Raw genomic sequence first — 27,663 nt, forward strand, 5'->3', positions numbered from 1 at the left:
CTACCCTTCCTTTCCTACAAGCTTGTTCTCAGGCTAAGATTTCTCAGTGGGGGTTTTTTTGAGATGCAGTAACTTTATAAAACTCCCTTAGGATCCACAGAAATATTACCTTCTCTGAAGTCTCCTCCAAGAGATACCAGTCCCTAGCTTAGGAAACTCCAGAAATTTCTCTCAGCTGAGCAAGCTCAGCTGTTCTCAAAAGAAGTGCATTCTCTCTTCCTTCTGGAAAGCTCCACCTGAACAAGAGCTACAGGGGCCAACAGGGAAAATACGTGACTTTCTCCCTGTCTCTGAGCCAAAATATAACATACAGTAACATTCAGTAAAGAGTAAACAATTGAATAACAAAAATTATACTATCAATCACATCATCCCAGAACATCAAAAGTCACAACTTATATCACAGTTCATAGATCAAAAGCATCAGAATAACTTAAATTTTTCTTCTTTGTAGTCTTAGGAACTTCAGACTATTTTCTAGGTTACCTTATGTATTACTTCAGCATAAGCTAACATGATATTGAGTGAGAATTCATTAGCAGCTGGTCAAGTGTAAACAATCCATCAATCATTTCTATTTCCTTACTGTCAGCAATTCTAATTTCAACTCTGGAAAAAATTTGTGTTTTAAACTGTGAAATATATCACATAAAACAGAGACATTCGATAGTATGTTTTTAGACTCTCAAGCTTATTGTGAAAAAGTCAGTTCAATAGATAATGAAGTCATTCTTCCTTTGTAACCACCAAAACTAATTACGGGGGAGGCGGGGGGAAAGCTGCTTCAACTAGAACAGATGAACAAACTACAATCTATCCCGGAATAAATCCATCAGTTTGTACCTAAAGCTCCAGTAAAAATTCTGGAAGAATTGCAAAGCTCTCTCTTGTCTTATATTTACATGATTTCTGCCCAGTGAAAAGCAAATACATATTCTAGGTTGTTCTTATATTCCAGTCAGTGAAACATCAACCGGTTACCACAAAAGGACCTTTCAGCTGACAACAGGAGTCACATCTTCAACATACCCAACGCAGTGCCCTGCTCCAGTTTTCAAGGTGCTGTTTTTGCAGACACATTTTCATAAGCAGCTTTTCTACAAGAAATCTACCTGACATTTGGCAGAAGTTCATGAAGAGGGTAGCACTGCAATTAGTCACACAAAACTGCACCATCACCCTCGCAAATTTTCTGCTCATTTGGCATACCAGATTTCAGAAAAAGCCACAGTGTGACAGGGTCCTGGGGTGGAACAGGACCAGCTTTTTCCTTCATGTGACTGTAGCAGAAGTGCACTCAATCTCTAAAGCTATGTTTACTATAGCTTTCTGTTTATTAGAACAGAAAGATTATGAAGTTGAACACAGCAACTATCTGAGAAAGAAAGCTCAGATGGCCGAGTGACTCAAAACATATGAAAAAGGTCACCTCCCTCACATCTGTATCCTGAGACAATGGGTAGCTTACTCCTTTCTTGCTTCCTAGTCCAACACCTTGCAGCAGCTTCCTGGCTTGCAGCCATCTTAGAGAGTCTCCTCTAGAACCTTGGGAAAATTTCCTCCCTCCAAATTTCAGGTGAGGCTTGCCTGGAGGTCCACTCCCTTTGGACATGCAGGCCTGGGGCAGCCTCCTGGCTCCCGGCTGTACCCCAGCCCACTCCACGCTCCAGGCAGTTTCCTCACTTGCGCACACCCCCGAAGGCAGGAACAGCCTCCAGGACCTTGCAGAGTTCCCTCAAACCCGAAGCGCAGCAACCAGAACAGGTAGGTCAACGCATCTTGTTTTTAAAATAGTGTGGTATGAAGTGCATACAGAATACACTAATACCATAAACATTTAACAACACAATCACACATGGCCTGTCAAGCTGGCTGCCTCCCTGCTAACAGGTTAGGCAAAGTTTCATCTGCCTGAGAAAATGTTAGGAAAATCACTTCTCCAACCAGAGTCAAAAGAAAGCAAAATTATATTCCCTCTCACGTAAAAGCACTAAGAACAGTAATATTGACATTTCTTAAATTATTTAATAATTATTAAAATAATCAATATTAAAAGTAACAGTAAGTACAAAGAGTAATGTTGAATACTAAATATTATTTAGTTTATTTTCATATTAACACTGGGAAATTCTTGTGGATTTCTGCCATACCACCAAATTCTAGAAAGATTTGTTTTGTTGGTTGGTTGGTTGGTTGTTTTTTTACAGTGTTTATCAACTTTCTCCAGAGAAAAACGTTAATATGAGAGAGCAGCTCACATATTACATTACACAAATGCAATTTGATTACTAAAGTTTTAATCTTGTACAGCAAAATTCCAATTTTCTATTTCTTGTACTTGAGTTCTAGTTCATGAACAGATTAGAGGATGTGAAATTGTTAGGTAGATCCTAAAATGCTAAATTTAGATAAATCTTTCTAATGTAGTTATAAATTTGGCAGGGTAAAACAGAAATCCTGCTGATAAGATAAACTGAATCACTGTTAAATGTACTACTTTCATGCAAACAGCTCGTGAGGAAATAGACTCTTAGTATGCATACAACTATTAATAGCTTCTTTTGTATATCCAGCCTTCCCAAGATACAGAAGGCAAAATTGTAGAAGGGACAGATTATTATCTGTAGATAACCAGGAAGTCTAAAAGCCCCACCAAATTTCAGTCCAGTTTTGATCACTGCATATGAAAAGCATTCACCATTACAATTCTACACTAATCTGGGGAAAGAAACCAATTTGTAGTAAGAAAATGCACAATGAAGACTGGGAATATTACTCCTCCTCCATCTTTTCCTTTCTAAATTACACAAACTCAGTTAAGTCAGCTTCTTACTTCTTATACATTCTAAAATCCTTGCTTCATTTCGTTCCTCTTATCAGTCCACGATATTCTTAAACTGTGATGCCCAAAAGTACATACTGAGGTGAGCCCTACTGACAGTTCATTTCACCTGTAATTCTCTACAGTTCCCAATGCCTTATGAACAGTACCACTGCTAAGCCAGAAATCCTGCATTTTTATTTATACAGCTGACTTCTTCTCAAGGGTAATCATTTGCACTTGTCATTTCAACTTGCAGATTTCAGACCATCTCTCCAAATTAAAAAAAAAGGGGAGGGGGGACAGGACACACACACAGGGGAGATGCTTTTACTGTCCTATAAAATACTTAGAACTCTCACCAGGGTAGCATCATTCAAACTCTCAGCAAGTCCAACTCTTCATTCCCTCAGCCACCTTATTAATGGAACCATGTAATATATGTGGACCCAAGCCAGTCCTTGTAGAATCACACTTTATTAAACTATCCCAAGTTGACCTGCAATAGTATAAATAACAATTCACTAGGAACGTTACTTTTCGGTGAACTGTATTTTCCCCTAATAGTGGGTTAACTATGCTTCTCAAGCTTGCTTATGAAAACATCCTCCTCTCAGTGTGAAGCACATGTGCAAAGTTACATCATGTTTACTACACTAGCCAGCTGTTCTGTCAAAGAACCAGATGTATTTGACAAAACGTATTTTGAAAATTTCACGCTCATTCTTTATCACCACCTTCTTATCCTGAAGATCTTTAGGAAATGAACATTTTAAGTATTTACTGCAGCTTCTTCCTGGTTATCCAAATTACAGGGACTAATCTATAAATTCCGTAGTTTTAAGATAAGTTTTGTTTTTCTATTACTTGCAAATACCCATTCCTCACTGTTTTGTTACAATCAAGGCCAAAGTTTCAGAAACTCCTTTCTTAAATATTCTTTAACCGCTTTCTGTCATGTATTTCACTTTGTCTTATTAACTGTGTTAAGCATTTATTTCCAGCTAACTATTTACATAAAGCCTGAAGCAGGTAGAAAAATCATAGTATTTTTGAGTTACTGTCCCCCATTTAGAAAGGTCTTGACTTTCCTTCTTAGTTCCTCTTATTAATAATGGATTAGTAGAAACATTTCTTCTTGCCTTATGCAACTTCTACTGGATTGAACTCTGTCTGCGCCACAGCTTTTTTGGCTGTGTCCACAATCAACACTTGTCTTTTTATTTACACTGCATCTCTACTTTATTTTCCAGTCACTATAAAGTTCCTGATGCAGGCAAGTTGGTCTCTTTCTATGCTTTCCACTTTTCCAGAAGTTTGCTCTTGTGCTTTAAATAGCTTCTACCGTCTACCTTCTTTTGAATCCCTTGTCTTTATTGCAATCTTTTTTAATGAATGATTTTGCTGTTTCACTTGTAATCTTTAGAATCGTGTTTCTTATTTTCTCAGTATTTTTTACTAAATTACTTACAATGCTCAGGTTTCCACCCTCCTCTTCACTATTAAAATTCACTAGTTACTCCTTCCTTTTAACAGAGCAAAAAAGTCTTTGATGCTACACAAAAACTTCTTGGAGTGTGCCTTTTGCTGTATTATTTTTGCAACAGAATGTTTGTTATTTGGACAAAGGAGTGAACAGCCATTCTGACCTAGAAACCACATACAAAAATTCACCTAGCCAACAGCCAGGCCTTACAGAACTGAGGGCAAGGTACAACTTTCATAGACAGACGGCAGCAATGGTTTCCCAGTACTCCCACAGGATCACTATGTTATAAGGTTGTCCTTAGCACAGAGCTAGATCTCACAGCAATCCCATGACACTATTTTCAAACTCCTCCTCATCTACTACTTCCTGTCACTGAAGATTCACTCTCACCACCAGCCAGAGGGAATACCAAGGACAGGATCATACTCTGGCTGTTTGCAGGTAATGCATGATTCCAGATTTACAGGCTGCCTAAAGCTCTGTATCATAGATACACACAGACTCTCTGCTACAAAAATAAAGTAGAGAATAAAAATATTAAAACTTCCACCCTGAATTAGTGGTCAAAACAAAAATCTAAAAATACTCCTCCCAGTTATTTTTTCAATCTCCCTATTTTAATTAAGTTGTAATAACTATTTGGGTTTGTAGCAGTATTCCACTGGAGCTGTATCTAAATAAATGCCAGGCGAATAATTTGAATATCTGACCTTTGCCAAACATCAGTTTTGCTCCAGACATGGAAAAGCCAAACTCTTTGGCAATGTCCACGAATATACAGAAGCCTGAACTACATCACCCAATTCACCTCTGTCCCCACCAGTGTTAAGAGAAGGATCACCTCCTCCCCATGTTGCAAATGATACTCCTACTAATAAAATTTACCTTTCTTTGTCTTTTCTTTTTTTTTTATATGTATGTTCAAGGGAATGCCATCTGTCTCCTTCTTTAACCTCATCCTTAGAAACTGCCATCACGTAGCTCATACACAACCCACATGCCATTCAGTTACAGTGTGTTTCTGGAAAATCCAGTTTCCCCAACCTGGCTAACTACATCTTTTTTTTTCTCTCAACCAAGAGCCAATTATAATCTACAGACACATGCAGAACATGTAGACTAGCATAAAGCATATTTCATACTGAAACAAATCAGTGAGGCACAAAAACAGATTTTCTGACAAAACACAGGCATATGCCCTGCCAGCTCTCCAAGATGGCCTTGGAATCAAAATCTGAAAGTTTCAGATCTGCTGCTCCCAGACTGTTCTGGGAAGAACTTGGAGGTACCAGTCCCTGAGCAGTCTTGCTCTACAAAAATTCTGTTCTTACAGCCAGAGAAGTAGGTGTTCTGAGGTTCACAATAACTAAGAAGCCAAACAGCCTAAGAACCTGGCTGCCTTACCTGGGGCTTATTCAGATTTTGCATGCTCACTCATATGCAACAGCACTCTGGTTTCCATTGGGATCTAGAATAATACTTCATCTCTCATCGCAACAATCTAGTCAGTTGGTCCACAGATGTTCAGGAGTGGACAGGTATAAAACTGATAATAATCTTGGCAATATAAGTCAGCATCACCTAAGACATCCCAGCGTATTTCATTTTCATAATTTTGCTTTAGTATGTGCACAGTTGAACACAGGAGGTGACTGGCAGAATCCAGAAGATCATTAGGCCTCTTTACTTCAAATTAGAAACAAAAAGTTTTCCAATAACTTGAAAGCCAGAACATAAAACTAGCCACTTCCTAGCCAATTGTAGCAAGGATCAAAAATGTCATTATGAACTTGCCTCCTTAAAAAATGGCTACAAGCTGTCATATAGTATTTCATGATTCCTTTTAACTAGCCATTGTTTGGTTTAATTTAGTTCACACTTTCTACTGGAACTTTGCAAAACTTTCATCTATTTCTCTTCCTTATTATTCCAAACAGTAGACTGGAAACAACATTATCAAACCAAAGTGGTTCCTGCATGTGTACATGTGCTCCCTCATGTATACATCGTCCATTTGTGCATGTGCATAGTTAGTAAAGATACATTAATAATACAGTGTTCTTTTACTCTATTAAGAAAAAAAAAAAAGTACTAATCAAGATTCCAGAGAAAACATTTACCTTGGGCTCCAGCTGGTTTCCATTAACTGCTTGCAGGGTGTATGTAATTATTATATTTCTTATTTTCTCCTATTTATGGGGAATTCAAATTGATTATTATTCTTCATTTCTCCTGCAAAGAGCTAAATATATTCAATAAGAGAATGGAGGGAGGGATTCCTTTACCAGTTATCTCCTTTGACAGACTGATAATTCCTCCCATACAATATTAAGGTTTTGAAAAAATGAGAAACATCGCTACTTGATAGAAAAGATAATCCTAGATTATTCCTGAGTACAGCCCCTAGTTAAGTAGCTGGCTTATCCTTTCTTTCCATCTTCATATAAATTTTCTTTAATTTTTGCTACTGATAATGAAACAATGGTTTAAAATAATTAGAATAACCTAAGATACCAAGGATTTTCCAGTAAATAGAGTAATTAGAATAATTTATTTAATGTATTCTACTAAGCATTGCAGCTGTCTGATTTGAAACATTTATTTTCTTCACATACTCAAACAGAAAGAAAATGTGCCAATTGGCAACATGGGCTTAGAAAACAACCACGAAAAGCGGTTCTTGAGAAAAGCTGATCTTGAAAGGACTTTTTTTTTTTTAATTAATATCATGGTGGGGGTTAGATTGATTGTTTACTTTTCCAGCCTTCTGATCATACACATTGGTCACAAACGCAATGATACAAAAGAATATTCTTCCTTTTTGTTTTTAGTTAATTAAGAAAAAGAGGAGTAGCACATCAGACAGAGAAACAACAACTGGAAATTAATCCACTGAAATGGAAGTTAAAATAAAAAGGAAGTGCCAATAAATGCTGTTTATGACCACAGACACAGATCTGGTTTTGTTCTTTAAGCCATGTTTTCATTTTCTTTTCAGAAAGAAAATGGAAATGTGGAATGTGGATTTAGATCCTCAGGTCCCCAATCTCTTTTAAATCACTGTTTTGAGATCTTGCTGAATGGTAAAGACAAAGCATTTGAATTTTTTATTCAATGGTTTTATGATACAGTACTGATTTCATCAAAAGTGATCATAAGCTATTTCACATAAAACTCCGTTGTTCATTCCTCATAAAAAAGATCAACAGAAGTCAGGCAAGGAATTAAGTTGAAAAGCAGTTGAGAACTATGAAGATATCTCCATTTCTATAAGAGACATGTCACCTCTGGTTCTATAAATTAAGAACTTCAGCATCTCACAGGTTGCTGGCATACAAATACCTTAAATCTGAGTAACTACAAGAAAAAGCATTTGTTTTTAGCCACGCAGTAGACCTCAACACTGGCTGATGAAATTCATGGGGAGAGCCTTTAATCAACCACTTCCCAAATGATTTCCAGAAGGAATTCAAGGTGTCATTCTAACCTTTGTTTTACAGAGAGGATTAACTAGCACAGAACTTAACTTAGTAACTACTCTCCCTTTCACCACCTCAAGATTGCCAGAGATTATTCAAATTAAAGAAACTTTCTTTTTACTACTTTACTCGGTATAATTTCTTGTCCTACGCTCATTACCAGAGTATCTTTTCATCTTCCATTAGTAAATAATGGGATTTACTTTATATTAAAAGAAGCTGGCAGGGACATCTGGGAAGTTGCACAGACTTTGGAATTTATTCAAATGTTTAGAATCACAGAGTCCACATATTGAAGTCCACAGGGACGTCTGGAGATCATCCAGTCCAACCGACTGCTCAAAGCACAATCAACCACAGCCATGTTTGTTTGGGTTTTGGATGGGAACCCCACAGCCTCTCTGGGAAACCTGTTCCAGTGTTCAACCACCCTCACAGAAAAAAAAGTTTCTTCTTGTTTAAATGCAATTTCCTGTATTACAGTTTGTGCCCATTGCCTCTTGTCCTGTCACTAAGAATCCCTCAGACATGTCTAGCTTTGTGGTCTTTACTCCCTCCCATCACATATTTCTACACACTAATAAGATCCCCCTGGAGCCTTCTCTTCTCCAGACTGAACAATCCCAGCTCTCAGCCTCTCCTTGTATGGTCAGCGCTCCAAATCCTTACCCAGCTTCACAGCCCTCCACTGGACTCTATCCAGTACAGCTGTGTCTCCTTCATACCGGAGAGCCCAGCACTGGACACAGCACTCCAGATGTGTCTCACCAGAGCTCGGTAAAGGTGAAGGATCACCCCCTTGACCTGCTGGCTATGCTCTTCCTAATGGAACCCAGGAGGCTGTTGGCCTTTGCTGCAAGAGCACATTGCTGGCTCACGGTCAGCCTGGTGTAGGGCTTGGCCTTTCCCTTTGTTGAACTTCATGAGGTTCCTTGTCAGCCCTTTTCTCCTGCCTGTTGAGGTCCCTCTAAAGGGCAGCACAACCAGCTGATGCATCAGCCATTCCTCCCAGTTCTGTATTATCTGCAAGCTTGCCAACAGTGCACTCTCCTATCATCCAGGGCATTAATGGGTTAAACAGTACTGGACCCAGTATTGACCGCAGGGGTATCCCGCTAGCTACTGGCCTTCAGCTGGACTCTGTGCTGCTGATCCCAACCCTCTGAGCACAGCACTTTAGCCAGATTTCAGCCCACCTCACTGTCAATTTATCTGGTCCATACTTCATCAGTTTGTGTTACAGGAGACAGTGTCAGAAGTCTGACTAAAGTCAAGTTCAAAATCCAGCATGCTATCACACTGAACATGTGTTTAAAGATTGCACAGAGATATTTGGGGTAGTGTAGGTTACATACTTAGCAATTAAGGGTTTTTTAAGAGAAGAATTTAAGACATTTTGGATTTGTTTAAAAAAAAATTTACATTAAAAAGTTAGATTTGGTCTTCATTTGTCTGCAATATCAATATTCTATTAAGAGTTCCCTAAACTATCAATGACTGATCTTTTTAATAAGAATTGTTACATGCACAAGAAGTAAATACCTTTTAATCTGAAACAGAATACCATTTAGAAATTTATTTTGACAACAAAAATCAGCTTTCCTATACCGAGGATAAAAAACAAGATAAATGCGCTCTGAAACACCAGACTTCAGTAGTGTTCCTAGAAATGTCATATTAACATTTAGAAAAATGATCAGCCTTTAACATCCTCCAGAAAATAGGAAACTGGTCACAAAAACCTTTGTGTAATGACAACCATTCTCCTTAAACTGCAAAAAAAAAAAAAAAAATCTTGTAAATTAAACAGCTAGGTAGATTTTGAGTTAACAAATACTTTAATATTTATTTTTTAGTGCTTGTTTATTACAATAATCAAGGATTTATTTCATCTTGGTGAGAGAAAATGCTACTTTATTGAAGGTTCCCTAAAAAAAAAATTAGTCTTCAGCAACCCAATATATTTCCAGTCCTGTCAGGTACACCAAATACGAATTACTGACTTTTGTACTGAATCATACTCTACAGAGCCATGAGTCGCTCATCACGCTACATTACTTCAATGCAAGCCTTAAGTTAAGATCCGATTAATCCTGAAATAGCTTGGCTCAGAACCGTTAAATGAAAAACAGGGCTTAAGAATAGAAAATCTTTCATTATCTTTCTCTAGCTCACGTGCATAGATCCCAGTTTATTGCAAATTCTGTAAGACCATCTATAATCAGGTAAACTTAACTGCAGCTTATTTTTCAACTGTAAATCTGTTTGGGGAATTCACTAGACTACTTTTGTCTTTTAAGCACACTAAAAATCTTCTTCCTGAACAGTTCACATCTAATTTCCCTATAAAACTAAATGTTTGACAAAAGTTAACATTTAGAAAAATAATTTTCAATTCCACATACTACATATCAAATGTAAGAAAACCCACTATAGGAGTGTTCAAAGTCAACTGAACTAAGTACTTGGCTGTATTGGTTTTGTGTGGCAAGGTTTTGGTAGCGGAGGGGGTTACAGGAGTGGCTTCTGTAAGAAGCTGCTGGAAGCTTCCCCTGTGTTCGAGAGAGCCCATACCAGCCGGCTCTAAGACGGATCTGCCGCCGGCCAAGGCCGAGCCAATCAGCGATAGTGGTAACGCCTCCGTGATAACATTTTTAAGAAGGAAAAAAAAGTTGCTGGGACGGCGGTATTCGGCAGCTGGAGAGAGGAGTGAGAACATGTAAGAGAAACAACCCTGCGGACACCAGGGTCAGTGAAGAAGGAGGGGGAGGAGATGCTCCAGGCGCCGGAGCAGAGATTCCCCTGCAGCCCGTGGTGAAGACCATGGTGAGGCAGGCTGTCCCCCTGCAACCCATGGAGGTCCACAGTGGAGCAGATATCTACCTGCAGTCTGTGGAGGACCCCACGCCGGAGCAGGTGGGTTCCCGAAGGAGGCTGTGACCCCGTGGGAACCCCGCGCTGGAGCAGGCTCCTGGCAGGACCTGCGGATCTGTGGAGAGAGGAGCCCACGCTGGAGCAGGTTTTCTGGCAGGACTTGTGACCCCGTGGGGGACCCACGCTGGAGCAGTCTGTGCCTGAAGGACTGCAGCCCGTGGAAGGGACCCACGCTGGGGCAGTTTGAGAGGAACTGCAGCCCGTGGGAAGGACCCACATTGGAGAAGTTCATGGAGGACTGTCTCCTACGGGAGGGACCCCACGCTGGAGCAGGGGAAGAGTGTGATGAGTCCTCCCCCTGAGGAGGATGAAGCGGCAGAAAATAACGTGTGATGAACTGACCGTAAACCCCATCCCCGTCCCCCTGTGCCGCTGGGGGATTGGTAGAGAATCCGGGAGTGAAGTTGTGCCTGGGAAGAAGGGAGGGGTGGAGGGAAGGTGTTCTGAGATTTGGTTTTATTTCTCATTACCCTACTCCGGTTGATTTGTAATAAATCGAGTTAATTTTTCCCCAAACTGAGTCTGTTTTGCCCGTGACGGTAATTGGTGAGTGATCTCTCCTATCCTTATCTCGACCCACAAGCTCTTTGTTATATTTTCTCTCCCCTGTCCAGCTGAGAAGGAGGGGGAGTGATAGAACGGCTTTGGTGGGCACCTGGCGTTCAGCCAGGGTTAACCCATCACATTAGCCAATATCAACAACAGAATTATGAGAACTACATGTTTTCCTGCATAAATGCCAACATAATATGCCATATGGGCATACCAATTTTACTGGAATAAATCTTTTTTCTGAAAACATGACACTTTCCACCCACCCATCACACACTGAAATTTTTATAGTTTACATTTTGCTATACCTGACTTACAAACTTCTCTAGAAGAAGCAGTTTTTTAAAACATTTGAATATGAAGAGGACAGTGAAGTAAGAACATTTGAATCCATTCTTTTTACAAAAAAATATGAATACAAGCTCTGTTTGTTCATATTCCTATATAGCACTACAGAAAAAAGGATTTCAGGAAGTCAGTCAGTTCGACCATGTGCTACTCTGTTCTTGAAGACTTTAAAAAGGAATTTCTTTGAACTCCCTGGTTAATCTGGTCTGCCAAGTTTGGGCTCAGTTCTTCAACCAGAGAACTTTTCAAGGTACATATTAGTGAAAGAAAGTGAAAGTAACCAAGAAGGACAAGTCAAACAGTCCCCTATTCTTAGCTCCCTAGATGTCACTGTCAACAATTTGGAGGATCCAATACCGAAGTATATTATTGAAGAAATAACATATTTACCGTAACTCTAAACAGTTGCTGTAATCTTCAGCTGTGACAGATATGATTGTTTGGAATAATTTTCATTCAATGGAGAAAGTTAGAGACACATCAAGCTAAACAGATAAAGGTACAAAGCTGTATGTGAAAATGCATTTCTTCAGTCATAGCTCTTAGATTCTTTAATTAATGAGCTGAATTATCAATTTTACAGATTCACAGTACCATGTAGCTACACAGACAATTTCACTGGAAGCTACAATCAAACCACGTTTTGAAGCTCTGTAAAAAGATGTACAAGCCTTAGCAGAACTGGTAAAGTCCTTCCAGCAGTTTCACCATCAACAACAACAACAAAGGACAAACAATGTGAAAATGGTGAAATACACATATTTATACATATATCAATATACAATCTGTGGACTGGTTGTAATATTTTTGATAACTGGCAAGAAGATCTCTTATGACAAAATTTTAACACACATCACCATAACAGTTTTCTGTAGAAGAGCAAACAGTAGCTGGCAGGCACTGAGGTTTAAGTTTTTAAGTCATGAAAAATGTATTCATGAAATTATACATTCCAAATAGATTTTCAGCATACTATTAAAAAATATTCATATTAGACTGCTTACTATACGCCCACTCCAAAACATAAATGCAAAATAGCCCCAAATTAATGAAACTTAAAAAGTGGCAAACACTATGTTTTCTGAAATAGCCTGTGTTCTCTGAAGCCTGTCTGACAGGAACAGGTTAGGTGAACCCATATGTGAATGGAGAACATAAGCTTTACCATAAAGAGCTGTAGCAGATATGAAAAGTGTCTGGTGGTTTTTCACAATTTGGTTATTTGATTCATGCAATGTGAATTTTCGCTGGTAGGAGATACCATTTTGTGCCCTTATTTCTTATTTATGGAGTACCAGTCTTTTCATATACATGTTAATAACCATTAGCAATCCACTTTTCTGCAGCTATAACACATGGATAATTGAAGAAAAATAGCCCCAAGAAAGGCAAATATCTAACAAAGATGACCAAGCAATTCTTTAATTTAAAAATATGAAACATTCCTTTTTTAAGCTGAACAAAATGTTTTCTTCAATCTGAAATAACTCTTTTGGAGGAATTATTGCAATTTCCAGAACTACCAAAAATGTTCCCCCTGAGCACTGAAACGAAAAATCTACTGCTCAGAGCAAGATTAAGTAGCTTAAATGCAAGATACACTGCACCACCGTGATGATAAACCAAAGTGTCTTGTGTTCCCTCTATCCAGGGAAGCGTTAAAAGTCTTCACCAGGAAACCATAAAGTACAAGTAACATGAAGTTTGAGATATCTCTATGTCCTTCCACTCTAAAAGAGTAAGAATGGCAATAAAATACTACACAAAATGTTATGAATCAGAGGCAATCTCTACATAGAGACAGTGGGTCAGACCTTAAGCTGTTGTTGAAGAGTACTCAATAGAGGGGTAAAGCAAGGTATTAGCACTCCACAGCACTGAAATCTATGAGTTGAGACAAAGGGTAAGGCCCAGAACTGTGCCATCAGTAATGAAGACTTCTGATTTTCCATCCATTTTCTGGTTTTGAATTCCAATGCTCAGGTTCCAGTAAGTGAACAACAATTCAATTTGAAATCTAGACAGACACAACCGCACAAGTCCCAACTATCACTGTATCATCTTTCCCGCAGTTGGAACTTCCCCATGGCTACAGAGGGCTCTGTACTACATACCTTTTCCTTAGAGGGCTCAGCACAGTCCGGCTCACTCCCTCCGGTATCCCCCTAATTTCTGGGATCCTAGCTCCTAGTCTCATTCTCACAGCATTTCAGTTCATGTGCTCAGATCCAAATATGTCTCAAATACAAATGTCTCATATCCAGAAGTTGTGGACACAAACCTGTGGTGAAGCAGCAGGCTTCAGAGAACCTTCAGGGAACCCAAGGAGATAAAGCTCCAGCTGCTGTATTCCCAGTGAGATTCAAGTATGCCCTACATGTAATACAGGTGCTTCACTATCTGCCACCAACTACTTCAACTCCCTTGCAGCATCTTTCCTGGAGTGGTCCGACGCTGTCTGCCACAAAGCAGATGAGATTTATAGTCAGCCTCAGCTTGGCCTGCCCTTAGGCTACATGGATGGTCAGGGCTTGATTAGCAGTACCCTAGATATGTAATATAAATATGTACAACATGGTCAACTTCAGTCCACTTCCTGATCTGGCCTCAAGGTAAAATGTATCATTAGTCTCCTCCTTTTCATTTTAAAGGATGACCAGAGACAAGATGAGCTTATCATTAGGAAAATGCAAGTGCTTATTACTAGAACAAAATTATTGCTCCCACTGATACATTACTATCCACACACCATAGCAGGATTCTGCCATTGATAAGCTATCCAAATTCACAGTAGTAATTCCTGTTACTTGATGTCCTGAAATGCAAATATATCCCTTAACAATATATGTCTATGAGTAAAATTCAGAGAGGATAACAATAGTAGACAAATAATTCCAAAATACCAGAACAAAAATTGCTGCCTTTCAGAAGAATTATAAATATATTTGCAATTTACTGTATGTCGGAATTACTTTGTGAACAGAAAAACTTAAAGCTTCTTGGAGACAGAGTGGTTCTTTATTAGTGTAGAGAACATTAGAGCTTAACTTTCCATTGCATCACCTCAGTGTGATAAAACCTCTGCAAAAAACAGCCACTTACATAAAAGGCAGTAGTATCTGCTGAAAAGATATTTCTCCCAGCTTGCAGTAAAAACTCTAAATTTTATCACTGACACCAATAGGACCTTGATTTCACTTGATGTCCTTAAGGCTTATTAGAGACTTCAAATAATTGAGAAAAAAACCCAAACCAACCAAATTTAGGAATCAGAAAAGCTATATTCCTTATATCATTTCAAATAGTTAGGGCTAAATTGTAAGTTCCTATACATTTGTTTAGGCACTGATGAATAGCTTCAAAAAAAACAGACAGTGCAGAACTTAAACAGGATTTAGGCGCTCAAGTCCTTGGCAATGATCCAGTTAAAGCTAAACACTTACCAGGCAGGCCACATCTACCATCAGCTCCAGACCCAGGGCTTTTAGAGATACGCTGGATGTTACCAGTGTCAGTGCAGCTCATGCAACTTCCTGGCAAACCAGCTGCTAGAGAAGGATTTGTGAAGGTGGCACTTACTGTGTGTGGTGTGTCTGAAGCAATGCAGCTCTCACTAGCAACACTCAGATAGGAAGATGCCTTAAGAAAAGTAATCAAACTGATATACTAGCAAGAAATGACAGACACATATCCAGAAAAAAATCTTCCAAGCAGCTGACAATTATAACTCATGAGAGTGATTGAAGAGAACTGAAATGACAGTGGGTAGGCTATGTTTTGTGAACCATACACCACCAGGACGAAGACAGGAGCAAAAGCATGCCCTTTATGGGTTGTGGGCAAGGAAAACTTTCCACTCTTGCATACAAGCTGCAGTACAGAGCCTCTGTGCCTCACTCTGGGCATAGGGCACAAAACCACCATGAGAACATACACAAACTCACATGAAGTATTACGTAGACAGTGCGACTGCTTGTGGAGTACAATACTGTTCCCAAGGAGAGGAAGGGAATCACAACCTAGTCCTTAAATTGTACTCTGTTAACAAATGGCTGGTATAATTTTTATAGCTCATTCAATTCACAGTCCTAGCTTATTGAAATTATTAATAGAAGAGCCCAGAAGACAGTGATAAATCAGCACTGTCTCCTGGATCTATCATCTATCCTTCAGTGAGTTAGAGTTGTGAAATAAAGTAACTGACACCTGATAATCTTCTCATTGAAAAACTTATTTAATCCAGTCTCAGTAATAGCCATAAACTATTCTTGGTGAGAGTTTTTCCGTTGAGATCAATATTAATTGTATAAGCAGATCCAGAGCACTAAAAGAAACGAAAAACTTTAAATTCAATCCTGTAATTTAACCCTAGTATAACACCTCATACCTTTAAATCTTTTGTATTTCTTCCTATCTGCTTCCCTCCTCGTCTTTGCCACCTTGTGCAGACACTGTGTTCTACAGCAAATTATATGACACTCTCCCTTTTTGCCATAATTAAATAGCTGCTTCCTGACTTTCTCAAGTCAGTGGAGTGGGTTAGGTAGTCTTCTTTTCCCCTTAGGTCTGCATTATGTAACCCTAAAACCATGGTTATTTCTGAAATAGAAAAGATAATCACAATTTTGTTTCAAGAGTCCAAGAATTTAAGACCATTTGACTTACAATCATGTAGTTTTACTCCTGCAAGACATAGAATTCCCATAAAGCGTTCTTGTGACAAAACACAGTGATCTTTTGGACTAATACGGGTTGCTATACACCACTTCTGGATCCTCCCACGTGCTCTGGCTACTACATGTTTGAATCATAGAATCATTTAGGTTGGAAAAGACATTTAAGATCATCGAGTCCAACCGTTAAAGGTTGATGCCTGCTCTTATTAAACTTTCAGCCATTTAACAGCAAACCTGATCCACCCTAGAACAGATATTGCAATAGACATCTGCTACAAGAAGGTATCAAAGACTAACATTCCAAGCTAACCAGAGCTAAAGAAGTCTCACATGTGTAAAGCACCACCGGAGAGGTTCAAGAATTATGGTGCATTCAACAGAAACTGCAGCTAAATTTTGAGTAAAAATATGAAAGCATCTTTATCTGGTATAAGGACTGAAAGAGCAACTTGAATTCACAGAAAATTAAATAAATCAGCTGTAAATTCCACCTGCCCCCCAATAAATAAAGAGAAAATATCAAAAAGTATAGTATCTGTGAAATGAAAAAAAAATCTGATATGCATAGATTATCTTAGTCCCTACACTTCATTATCCTAATGACAACAGGATAAGACAAAGAAAATGATCTTATTAGAACACCTTCGGACTGGGTTAACTAGTATGACTTACAGAATAGAAAGGAATTTCAGCTTCCCAAAAAAAGAAACAAATAGCTATATGATATGACTATCCTCTCAATGTGCTTGATGGATCATCTTCAAGTATCTTTAGATAAGAACAGTATGTCTACAGAAAATGTTTCCAGAGGAAAAGCATGATATTAACACTGTGTACCCGTATTAATAGTATCTGATTCTCCACTGTTTTATCATTTAACTGCCAGACATAAGAAGTGCCAAATCCATTCTTTAAATCTAATAGTTATTTTTAAACCACAAACAAACTATATTCCAAATTCACAGATGAATTGGCCTATAAGCACGCCAGACAACCACATTTCTGGATTTACTGAACAGTCCTAGCTTTCTAACTTAGCAATTAAGTGATTTTTACACTTGTGACTTGGTACTCTTACACAGATCAAATGTAGTGGTGTGAACACTCTACTTTAAAATGTTTCTAAGAGATTACTTACGTTTTAACAAATTATTATTTAAATGGTTGCATTCTACAGGAACAGAGATTACATTTTAAAACTCTGGTCTAGGAAGTGACATTATGAAGAAACTCTTGTTGCTAGCATATGAAGGATTATGTCTGTTCTGTACTAGTGACAGTTCACGATAAGTGTACAATAACCTAAACATGTGTACACTGTATCTGTAATACAGCATTTGCCACAGATTGTATGATATAGTATGATTTGTCCTCATTCTGGGGATCCATATTTAGCATTAGCTTAGATTTATGCAGAACAATGTTCCTTTCAACCTTTTAAAGAGCATGTTGAGAAATATAGGTTAAACTCTAATTTACACTAATTATAGGTTAAAGTCTAATATACACTAAAATAGGCTTTGAGATAGACATTAAAAAAGGAAAAGAAGTCTGGTTACCTACATTGTTTATGTATTCAGAAAGCAGGTCTTGGAGAGCTTGCCGGATAGCATTGCACTCAGCAATGATGCGTTCTCGATGAAAATCGCGCGTGCAGGAAGAATCAGCTAACAAAGCCGCTCCACTGATAATAGCTTCCAGACGTTTCTCTAGTGATGGCCTTATTTTCTCTTCATTCACTACAAGAGGATCCAGGATAATTAAATTCTGGAAAACACGAGGAGTACAGGTAAGAAAGGTCAGCTCAATTAAGTTGCTGCTTTATTTTTTACTTGCATGAACTACAGTGACATTATGCTTCCTAGACTTGCAACTGGCCCTTTCCTCTTGAAGTATCCAAAACACTTTAGAGCATGGCAGATTCCGTTTTCCCTACCGGGGCTATGCATACACACCATCTGCAGACAAAGCCAAGTTCTCGCTGCCATTCAGACCTCACTTGTTCTAAGCCAATATCCATGTTATCAAATCCTAATGGCCTGGACCCAGTGCTAAGATAGCGACAGAGCTTTCTAGTCGGAGCTGGTTCACACCTAAGCAGCTCACAGAACAAGCAGAACAAGACCATATCTACCTGCAGGCCATGTTGACATCTGACTACAACTGCCTTGTCTCTGAGTCCTTCTTCTGTTTCCTACTTTTGCTGCATGAGATTCAAGATTTTTATCCTCGGCTTCAGCCTCTCCTACTCCTGTATGTGGCATTTCTTCCTCTACAAGGCATTTCACTTCTGGAAACAGAAATGCTATTTGTCTACCTTTATAAATATGCATGCATTCTTATCACTGCAGTATCTATTTGGTCTATCAATCTTCAGAACATCCTACTCTACAACAAAAAGCTATCAACCCCATTTTATAAGCAAAGAACTGAGGGCCAGACTGCCAGGTTCACGGCCATACAGATGGTATGGCCTAAAACAGGCAACTGCATGCCATCTTCCCAAGTTCTCAGCCAGCATTGCTTCTCCTCTTCAAGTTTTGTCACTGCAGTTGTACAAAAAGTATTTCTTCTTTCCAATTCCTTCCTGTGTCTGTCTACACTTCTTGAGGGTTATCTGTCTTCCTTAGCCTTCCATACAGTGGCCCCGTCTTGTATATTTACCTTGCAAATTCTTAAAAAGAAGATATGTATCTTATACTAAGCTTGTAATGTCTATGTACAATTATGACACTGTGTATGAGTTTACTACTCAGTAATATGCCATGCTTTATCCAAGTATCTCAGACCAGAGTCTCAACTTTTTTTGAAAGAGGTGTTCAACACCTCCAAAATTTAGTCTTTTAGAGGTCAAGAGGACCTCTGGATTTAACACAAAAACAGCAGTGTTAGCTCACAGCTGAAAATGTCAAATCAGATTACATAAGCAGTCTACTTGTGTTGATTTTTAGTCTAATACAATCCCAGACTGTGGCAGAAAGTCACTGCTGCTACCTTTAATAGGCTGAGTATGGGCAAAGATCAAAATAGTAGATTTTGTTCAACAACTGTTTTTTCAAAGGACATAGATATAAGTGTCCTTTTCTTTTCACTAGCTAGGGTAAACAAAAGCAGACAACTCTCTTGACATGATAAAATTAATTACATTTGTGTGTCAAGGAAGTGTTCTAAAGAGAAAGAAAAGGAGAGGTGATATTTTCATGAAATGTGAACCTAAGTATATTTGATCTTCAGCATTTAAAGAAACTGAAACTAGTAATTTTTAATCTAACTAAACATCTGAAACAGTGTCATTATGGTCCAGATCACCAAGCCTATATTCCACATAAATCCATTCACCTGTTACATCCATATGTGGTTCCAATCTTTCAGAAGAAATATTAGACAAGAAAACTATGCCATGTACACTTAAGCATAATTTAGGTCAGGTAAATCAGAATTTATCTGTGCTTATCCAGTATGTGCCAGACTACTTTTAAGCTGGAGAATTTTAATTATTTTTTCAATTTAGATTTAATATCACAATTTCAGGTACTGTCTAGCTTAGGCAATTCTAAGAGTAGTGGAAGTGTTCTATTAGAACATCACAAGATAAAAGCTTAAACAGCTAGGAAAGGGGACTTCAGTCACCTTAACATTTTCTTGTTGGTTATTATTAACATTCTCTTACAGGTTAGGTATGATTTAGGGAAAGGAAGACTCTGTTATATATTCAATCCTCCCATCTTTTCTGAAATATACAAGAATTGTTTTGAGACAGCTGGGAGATTCTCCAGAAAAACTAGAGAAAAATCAGACTTCATAATCTGAATTATTTCCAAAGGAAACCAATGCACGTTCTTTCTGCATTACTGTGTCATTCAAATGGAAACTTGTATTTCCCAACTTGGAGGATCAGTGTAGGTTTCTAAACATTCCACCTCCACTACTGTTCCACTGCCTTGAAGTCCTCCATCTCATTTAAAAGCATTCTAGTTATTTAAGTAGTCTTAGCACTTCAGCCCCATTCTTACTACCTATTAACATACATAAAATCAGCGGACAATGAACCTTCTTAAACAACCTCTCTAAGACCTTCTGGGGCCTAAAGTTCTAGGATTATGTTATGCTTTGCACCAGAAACTGGGACTACATGAACTCTAGTTCTCAAATTTCCACAATGACTAAAAAGAAAAGGTACTAGTGATTTTCTGTCTCTCCACATTTTCTGTGTTGAATTTTGGAATTTTCATACCACTGCAGAGTATCACAAAAAATCAGGCCAGTGCAATTTTCTGTTGTCTATTCTGAGAGACTATAAAAAGTCTAAAACTAAGTTTATGGACTAGTTTCAGCAAGTGACAGGATAGACCATTAAAATGGCTTATGGGTCTGTGTCAGGTGTTTATGTGCATCCAGCAGATGCAAACATAGATTAAGTTAAACTATTAACTATGTATTTCCAAGTTCCTAGATTTTCTCAAACCAATGTTAAACCTATCCAGATACACATAATATACTAAAAAAGAGTTTATGTGCAAGCAGGAGTGAAAGAGCTTAAATATTTTGAAGATGAAAAACACAGCTATTTCTTTATCCATAAAAGCAGCATATTAACCCTATTTGTTTCTTAATTATTTCCTAATTGAAAGATGTGAAAAATATGTTGATCGTGGAAACATTAATTTCACATGCAACTTTGGAACCAAAGCCAAACTCGGATGGAACAATAATTTGCCCACTTGCGAAGATGGAGCAAAGGAAACAGGCAGTCCACTGCTTTAATCCTCTTTTGCAGGAGTAGAGAAGTTAGAGCCAGTTAAGAACTACTTGGTAGTTACAAAAAGTCCAACTTCTGCCCTCTCTGAGAAAGAGAGAAGAAAAGCTGAAATTTTGCCAGGGCCTGGCAGACGCTTCCATGAAGGCTAAAATCCAAAGAAAAGAAAAGAGCGCTTGGACAGAATGAAGATGGCTTGCTCTTCTACTCTGAAATATCTCCGTATATCCTAACCTCTTGCTGGCAGTGGATGGAGCCAGACTGGCTCTCCTAGGCAACAGCATAGGAAGTCATTTTGCTTTTGCACGCAACTTCTTAATTGCCAATGCCTAGAGCCAGGCCCGATACGAGCAGTAATCCAGCTCGTAGTGTTGTCATCAGAAGCCTTCCTACTGCAGTTAAAACATTAAGACTCCCATGTCCTTTTCTATAATAGATATTTCCACAGAAGGAAGGAAATGTACCTGAAGACACTTTTCTGGAAGGGTGAAGGCAGTAAGATAGCATTTGTTCACAAGAATAACTTAGAGACACATTAAGAGTATTAGTATAGGACATCCATTTTTTCCTCATTTCTTCTCTTTGCTGAGCTTCCTTACAATTGTGAGATTATGGCTGAATGCAAAGGAAAACTGCACCCAACTTACCTGGAGGCAAGCTAAGTTATTGTATGTCTCAAACACAATATGCATTGCAGGAAATTAGGGAAATGCAGTAAAGGAAATTGTGAAGAGGTAAGAAGTGCCATTAAGGACTCTGAAATGCAGGGGAAATTAACCCCTTTCAGCTGTCACCTCTCCAAGTTAGAATGCATAACTTTAAAAGCACAATCAAAATAGTTCTCAGCAGTAGGAACCGTGTTTTCCTGCATAACAAGCATTTAATGACTGCATTATCTAGGACTTCGTTACTTTGGCTATATCCAAAGACACAGCAAAATTAAAAATGAAAAAGCTTTGACTTTAATAACTAGCATATTAATACAGAGTTGGAAAACTGCATAAAAATAGTCATTAATGTTTAATTATTTACCTTTTAAAAAATGTAATTAACTTACACCCAATAGATAATTTCAAACTAATCCTAATACTCATCCACGATGATCTTTGAAGAATGACAAGGGAAGGCATTCTAAGATATAGTCAGTTTCCACAGGTCAGGACACTCATTTCTGATGTGAAAGACAGGTTTATTTGTGTTAGAGGTTTGAAACTCTGTCTCCCACGTTCACATTACAGTCCTTAAAACCAAAGCATTCTGCGGTACCTCACCCGTGCTGAAGCTGTGCCACTTGGTCACTGTTCACTGGAGCAGCAACTTCACTGTTGCACTCCTATGTCTCAAGTAAGGACCCTCAATACTAGGCTATACTCTAGGATACTCTAATTTTAGTGGTGGTTTCCTCACCTATAAATCTGTAATAACTTTCACATTGCCAGCACTGGCAAAGGAAGAATGACACTGTAAAACATCTAGATACTAGATTCTTGGGTAAGTTCCGTGATACATTTCCACACTATAAACATTTAATGAGATTTGTTCCCAACAGACTATTTACTACGTCAATCTATTTCATGGCACTGTATTTGCAACAAGAAGATAGAGCAAAGGTTATTTCAGGTCCTTAGCCAATAGAACTTTATGTAAAGAAAGGAAAGTGCAACCATCTAATTCATAAAATAATTTTAAGAAGTTAAATGCTCTATAAATTGTGCTTTATCTAACTCGCACAGCTTCAACTCCCATTTGTGTTACCTAGGTAAAAATATATTTAAAACTCCATAAAGAATAGGCTTTTTCTAACAGTCGGAATTCTATGTTCTTATGTTTCCAAATAAAAACAAATTCAATCCAAAAGACAATTTTTATCCATTTTGTGATTATCCCAAATCTTAAATTTTAAAACAATAATAAATTTAATTACATTTTTAAAAATAATTTAAATGGTACTGCTCATATACAGTCAAGATGAATTCATCTGCAGTCAGAAGATGCAATCCTTTTGCCGAATTTTGTTTAAAAAATTTGTAAGAAAATCAGGTAAATAATAGCTCTCATTTAAAGTATATCATTTGTCATTCAGAGTTTCAAAGTAACAAATCATGTATTCCTTTTAAATGTTTCTTTTTTCTTCCATTTGTTAAGAAAATAGATTAGAAACTATAATTTTAAAACCCAGTTTGAGAAGCAAGGAAGGATGACACGTAACATGTAATTGTAGCCTGTTGCTTTTGGGGAAAAAACCTCTCAGATTCAACTTTGAGCATGACTGAGAGGTCTGTTTTGATAAATAAACTGCCACTACAAGATATGCGTCATATTTCAATGTATTTCTCTAACCTTTCATTGAAAATTTTAGACAAAATCTATTACCATCAGTCATAGCACCAATTCTCCTGAAAATGTATCAACAATATTGGAGTTCTGAGGCTGAGATCTGGTAAGTCTGAGAACTTACAAGCAAAAAGACCCATATTGCAAATGTGCTTAGAAACTTTGATTTCTTTTGTTGATCTGGGCCTACATTAGTTACACCAGACGAGGAGATCTCATCTACAGGAGGTCTTTTACCATTTTTGGCAGGACAATGGAAAATAACACTGGTAAGAGCCAGAGCAGCCATAAGAAAAAGGGAAAGCTCCATACAAAAGCTTAGGACCAGGTCAGGAGTAGAGAAAGAACTGACTTTCTCCAAGTATTTGCTTAAATAGTGGAAGTAGAAATGCAGAATTTGTAAGAAATGCAGAATTTGTAAAAGCATATTGTTTATGTCACTTTATTTAATGACAAGCAGAAAACATAATTACGTTTCTAAAGCCTTCAATTATATAAATTACATAATGATCCCAATTACAAGTTTTGGAGTAAAGGACTTCAACTTGCATTGTACTAGTTCAAATGCAGTCAAGGTAGCAGTGATCACCATCATCTAATAATCACTGTTACTTCTAAACTAAACTCATGGGTTCTGCCCACTTATTCAAGGATGTGTCTGTCTCCATCACTAGTGACACACTTGGAACTAATTCTTCCCTGCTGGTCGGAGGAAGCCAAATATTGAACACATACATGAACACTTAATTTCAAACTCTTTTGAAGGAAGTGATCCCTCCCAATGAAATAATTTAGAGTGATACTGTTTAGACTAGGACTAAGCAGAGCATCAATTTCTAATGCCTTTAGGTCCATCACTTATGATAGCAATAGTTGATTAAAAAAAAAAAAAAAGAAAAAAAAAAAGAAAGAAACCATTTTTCCAAAAATGTTGCAGTCTCACAGGTTTACGTACCTCAAGCTCATCAAGTGCACTTCCAAGAGTAGCTGTGTGAGATGTTGGTTGTCCCATTTTATTGCCAACTCCTTGGGAAGCATTAGAAATTACATTGAGAGCATTCTGTATTTCGTTGCAAATTGAATCCTTGCTGGCTGTAAGGGATGCAACATCTGAATGTTCCAAACAAGCTGAACATATTGAATGTAGGAGAGAGGAATTTTCCTTCAGGGATGCACGTGCTGCAGCAATTTCATCTCGCTGATTGCTAGATTTCAAATCCTGTCAGCAAAAGAACATGCTGTTTATTTCCAAAAGCACTTCAAAACTTCAAAACTGACAAGTAACGTATAAACAATTTTTTTTTTCTCTCTCTACTCTGTTTAAGGAAACATCGAGTTAAATTCATCAAAGATTGTGAAAATGGACTACAACAGTACTTACAATTGAATCATCTTTATCTCACGAGAAATGAATAAAGTCTGTGTAAAACAACCCCAATTTTTATTGTGTCTTACAACCAGCACCATGAACTGCCCACATTTTGCTTGTTTTTAAGCACAGTTTTCCTATGAGAAAACTGGCCTGGAAATTAGCTGCCTTTCCTCCCGGACATGTTTTTCTTCATAGGCAATAGAGAAGGACAGAGGTGCAGACAGGGTTAAGCAAGGAATTCTGTGATTGTTGCATCTAAACAAATTTCCTGTGTTTGCTTCCCTGCCCCACCGGCATACATCCCAAGCACAGTGCAGAAAGGACGGCAGGTCAGGGATGAGAATCCTCTACTCCTGGGAAATGGGAAGCGTGGAAATGAAAAAGGTGCTTGAGAGAAGCCATCACTGTGAAGTGCCACTGCCTGTTTCTCCCCTCTCCCTGCTATGTACACACTTAAAGCACTCAGGGATCTTAGTACACTCATCATCTTCCTCCCTTCTCAACCCAGAACTTGTTGAAACCCTACTGCCTCCTGTTAGCCCAGACAACAAGGTACACAGAGCTCGACAGAGCTGCCAAGTCAGATTTAACTGTTTATAGGAATCAAGCTTGGGAGCTGTTATCTGGACTGTTGAAAGTTATGGACTTTGGGACAACCATACAGTCAGCATCAGGATTGTAAGGAGCCTCCTGTCTCATCCTATTTTACTCTAGACATTCTCCCCACTGTTGTTCTGTATCTTGTCCCTTTGAAAAAAAAACTAATAGGTATTTGCAAAATGGCTTGGGTGAACGAGACAGTTAAATTCAGGGGAAAATAAAAAAGGAAGGGAAAATAGCACATCAGAACAATAAAAGCCTGTGGCACCAGCTTCAAATGATGAGAAGAGGCACAATGAAGAATGAATGACAAAATGCATACAAAACTGCTCGCGGCCTGCTCTAAAGCAAGCTGAAGTCTTTCTAATTATTTTCCTTTGCATTGCATTCAGGCTCTATATGCATTATTTACAAAAGCATCACAGTACCTACTTCTCATTGCATAAAGTTTATAAGTTTATGGCTGAAGAAAAGAGCATTCAATATTAATTGAACCAGTCCTATGTTTTTAAAATCTCATTTACTGCAAAATATGCATTGGGCATAGGATTGCATCTTACTTCCTCAGGCTAACTTGGAAATCTCAGGAATACAGTAAAAAACAAACCAACCAACCAAAAAACCCCACCACAAATATAAGAGAGAGAGACAGAAAGAGAGGTAGAGCATTGAACAGAATCAGACAATGGTTTAACCATCTATCATCTGAATTAGAAAACTATTTCTATTATTTTCTTGGGCATAATAATACTTAACATATTTTTACAATTTCAATAAACTAATATATAAACAAATCACCACTGTGCAGGAATGACTTAATTGCCCAGTGTACTCAAATCCAAATACCAGTGCACCTCCAACTTTGGTAAAGCATCTGCAATTTATCCAGTGCACTCTCAGCAAAAAGTGTTATTTATTTTTAAACAAGGACTCTTGTTCTAATTAGTGAATCTACCTTTCCTACAATTAAATTTCAAGACAACAGAATGCCCTCTCTTCTCCTGTGCTGCAAGGAAGCTACAGACCTAGAGATACAATGGTAAGTCAATACAACACTTCAGTCTAGCTGCCTTCTATTCTTAACCATTTCTTACTTTGCTGCATCATATGCAAACAATTAGACTCAAAAGTCCTTCCAAATGTCTTTTTCCCTCCAAAACAGTACTGTCTAACCAGGAACAATGGGTTCAAAAGAAATCCAAAACTGGCAAGCCACTAGCACAAAGCCAGTAACAGCAAGTCAATAACATGGCATCCAGAAACAGTCAAAAAATGCAATGTGTTAATGTTTTTAAAACACAGAATGTTTTGTTTCATGCAATATTGTGTAGAGTTTCAGAATCACAGTATTGGTAAATTCACCTATGAAGAGCCTCAGTTTTGTTCAATACCACTTTGAGAAAAAATAAAATTAATGCTTAGACCTATGAAATTCATAACTATTTTGTTGTTCAGTTGTAAGCCTTGGGCAGCCCCAGAAGAAGCTATAGGGCTGTTGTTCTTTTCCGCCTTGATGAAGAATTAAGTACTCTAGATATTTTATGTGAACAGGAAGAGACAGCTGATAACCTTAGTCTGATCTTCTGCACAAATGGGCAAAAAAACCCTACAATTCAGTAATTTTTCTATCAAATCTTTGCATATGTGGATTATCAGAATAATGTAACTAGTTCTCTGAAGAAGGAAGTTAGTCTCTACAAACAGGTTGTTAACCCATAGTCCATAAACTTTTTCCACTGGAGATTAAAATACAGAAACCATCTGATTCCTTTTTTACTTGTCAAAAAGAATATACCACTAGGAAACACAATAAAGCAACAATGAAAAAGCATACAGTTTCTTTTAAGTTATCCTTTGATAGAACAATCACTTGAGAACTAGAGAGTGTTAAAACTCTCCTAGGAACTATCAGTCACAGTTCTAAACAAGTTGATGGGCACTGTGCTGAATTTGAAAGACTTGCACACTTCTAGACAAGTTTCCAAACTAAGACCAGAGACTTTTAAAAGTCTCAACATTCAGTGTGTCAAATCTGACTGCACTGAAATTTGGACTCAAATAGGTACTCTGCACGTACTGACCCTTGCCCAAATATACATTAACTTTGGCACAGAATGCAAGGAGACAACATGTTACTCAAGTGTGCAAAAGAATCATACAGGGAAAAGTATATACACATAGGATTGAAATATCTGTAAAACATGAAAACACAAACTACAACTATGTTTTTTGTTACTCAGAGGTTGTTGTAAGTATGGATGGATCATCTTTCACCTGCACAGAGGCAGAAGACAAATAGGAC

At 38.0% G+C, this 27,663-nt stretch overlaps 1 protein-coding gene across 3 annotated transcripts in view; it reads right to left on the bottom strand.

Moving 5' to 3' along the window:
- The window catches only part of CTNNA3 (catenin alpha 3), a 568,565-nt gene that overhangs the window by 429,804 nt on the left and 111,098 nt on the right, over positions 1-27,663 (bottom strand). For all 3 annotated transcript variants that reach the window (XM_052799302.1, XM_052799303.1, XM_052799300.1), the window contains exons 6-7: positions 24,345-24,608; positions 17,863-18,066 (exon numbers count right to left, since the gene is read on the bottom strand). In XM_052799302.1, coding sequence (XP_052655262.1) covers positions 17,863-18,066; positions 24,345-24,608 — 468 coding nt within the window. The remainder of the gene's footprint in view (positions 1-17,862; positions 18,067-24,344; positions 24,609-27,663) is intronic.

Source organism: Harpia harpyja, chromosome 10, assembly GCF_026419915.1.
Source record: "Harpia harpyja isolate bHarHar1 chromosome 10, bHarHar1 primary haplotype, whole genome shotgun sequence".
Taxonomy (NCBI): Eukaryota; Metazoa; Chordata; class Aves; order Accipitriformes; family Accipitridae; genus Harpia; species Harpia harpyja.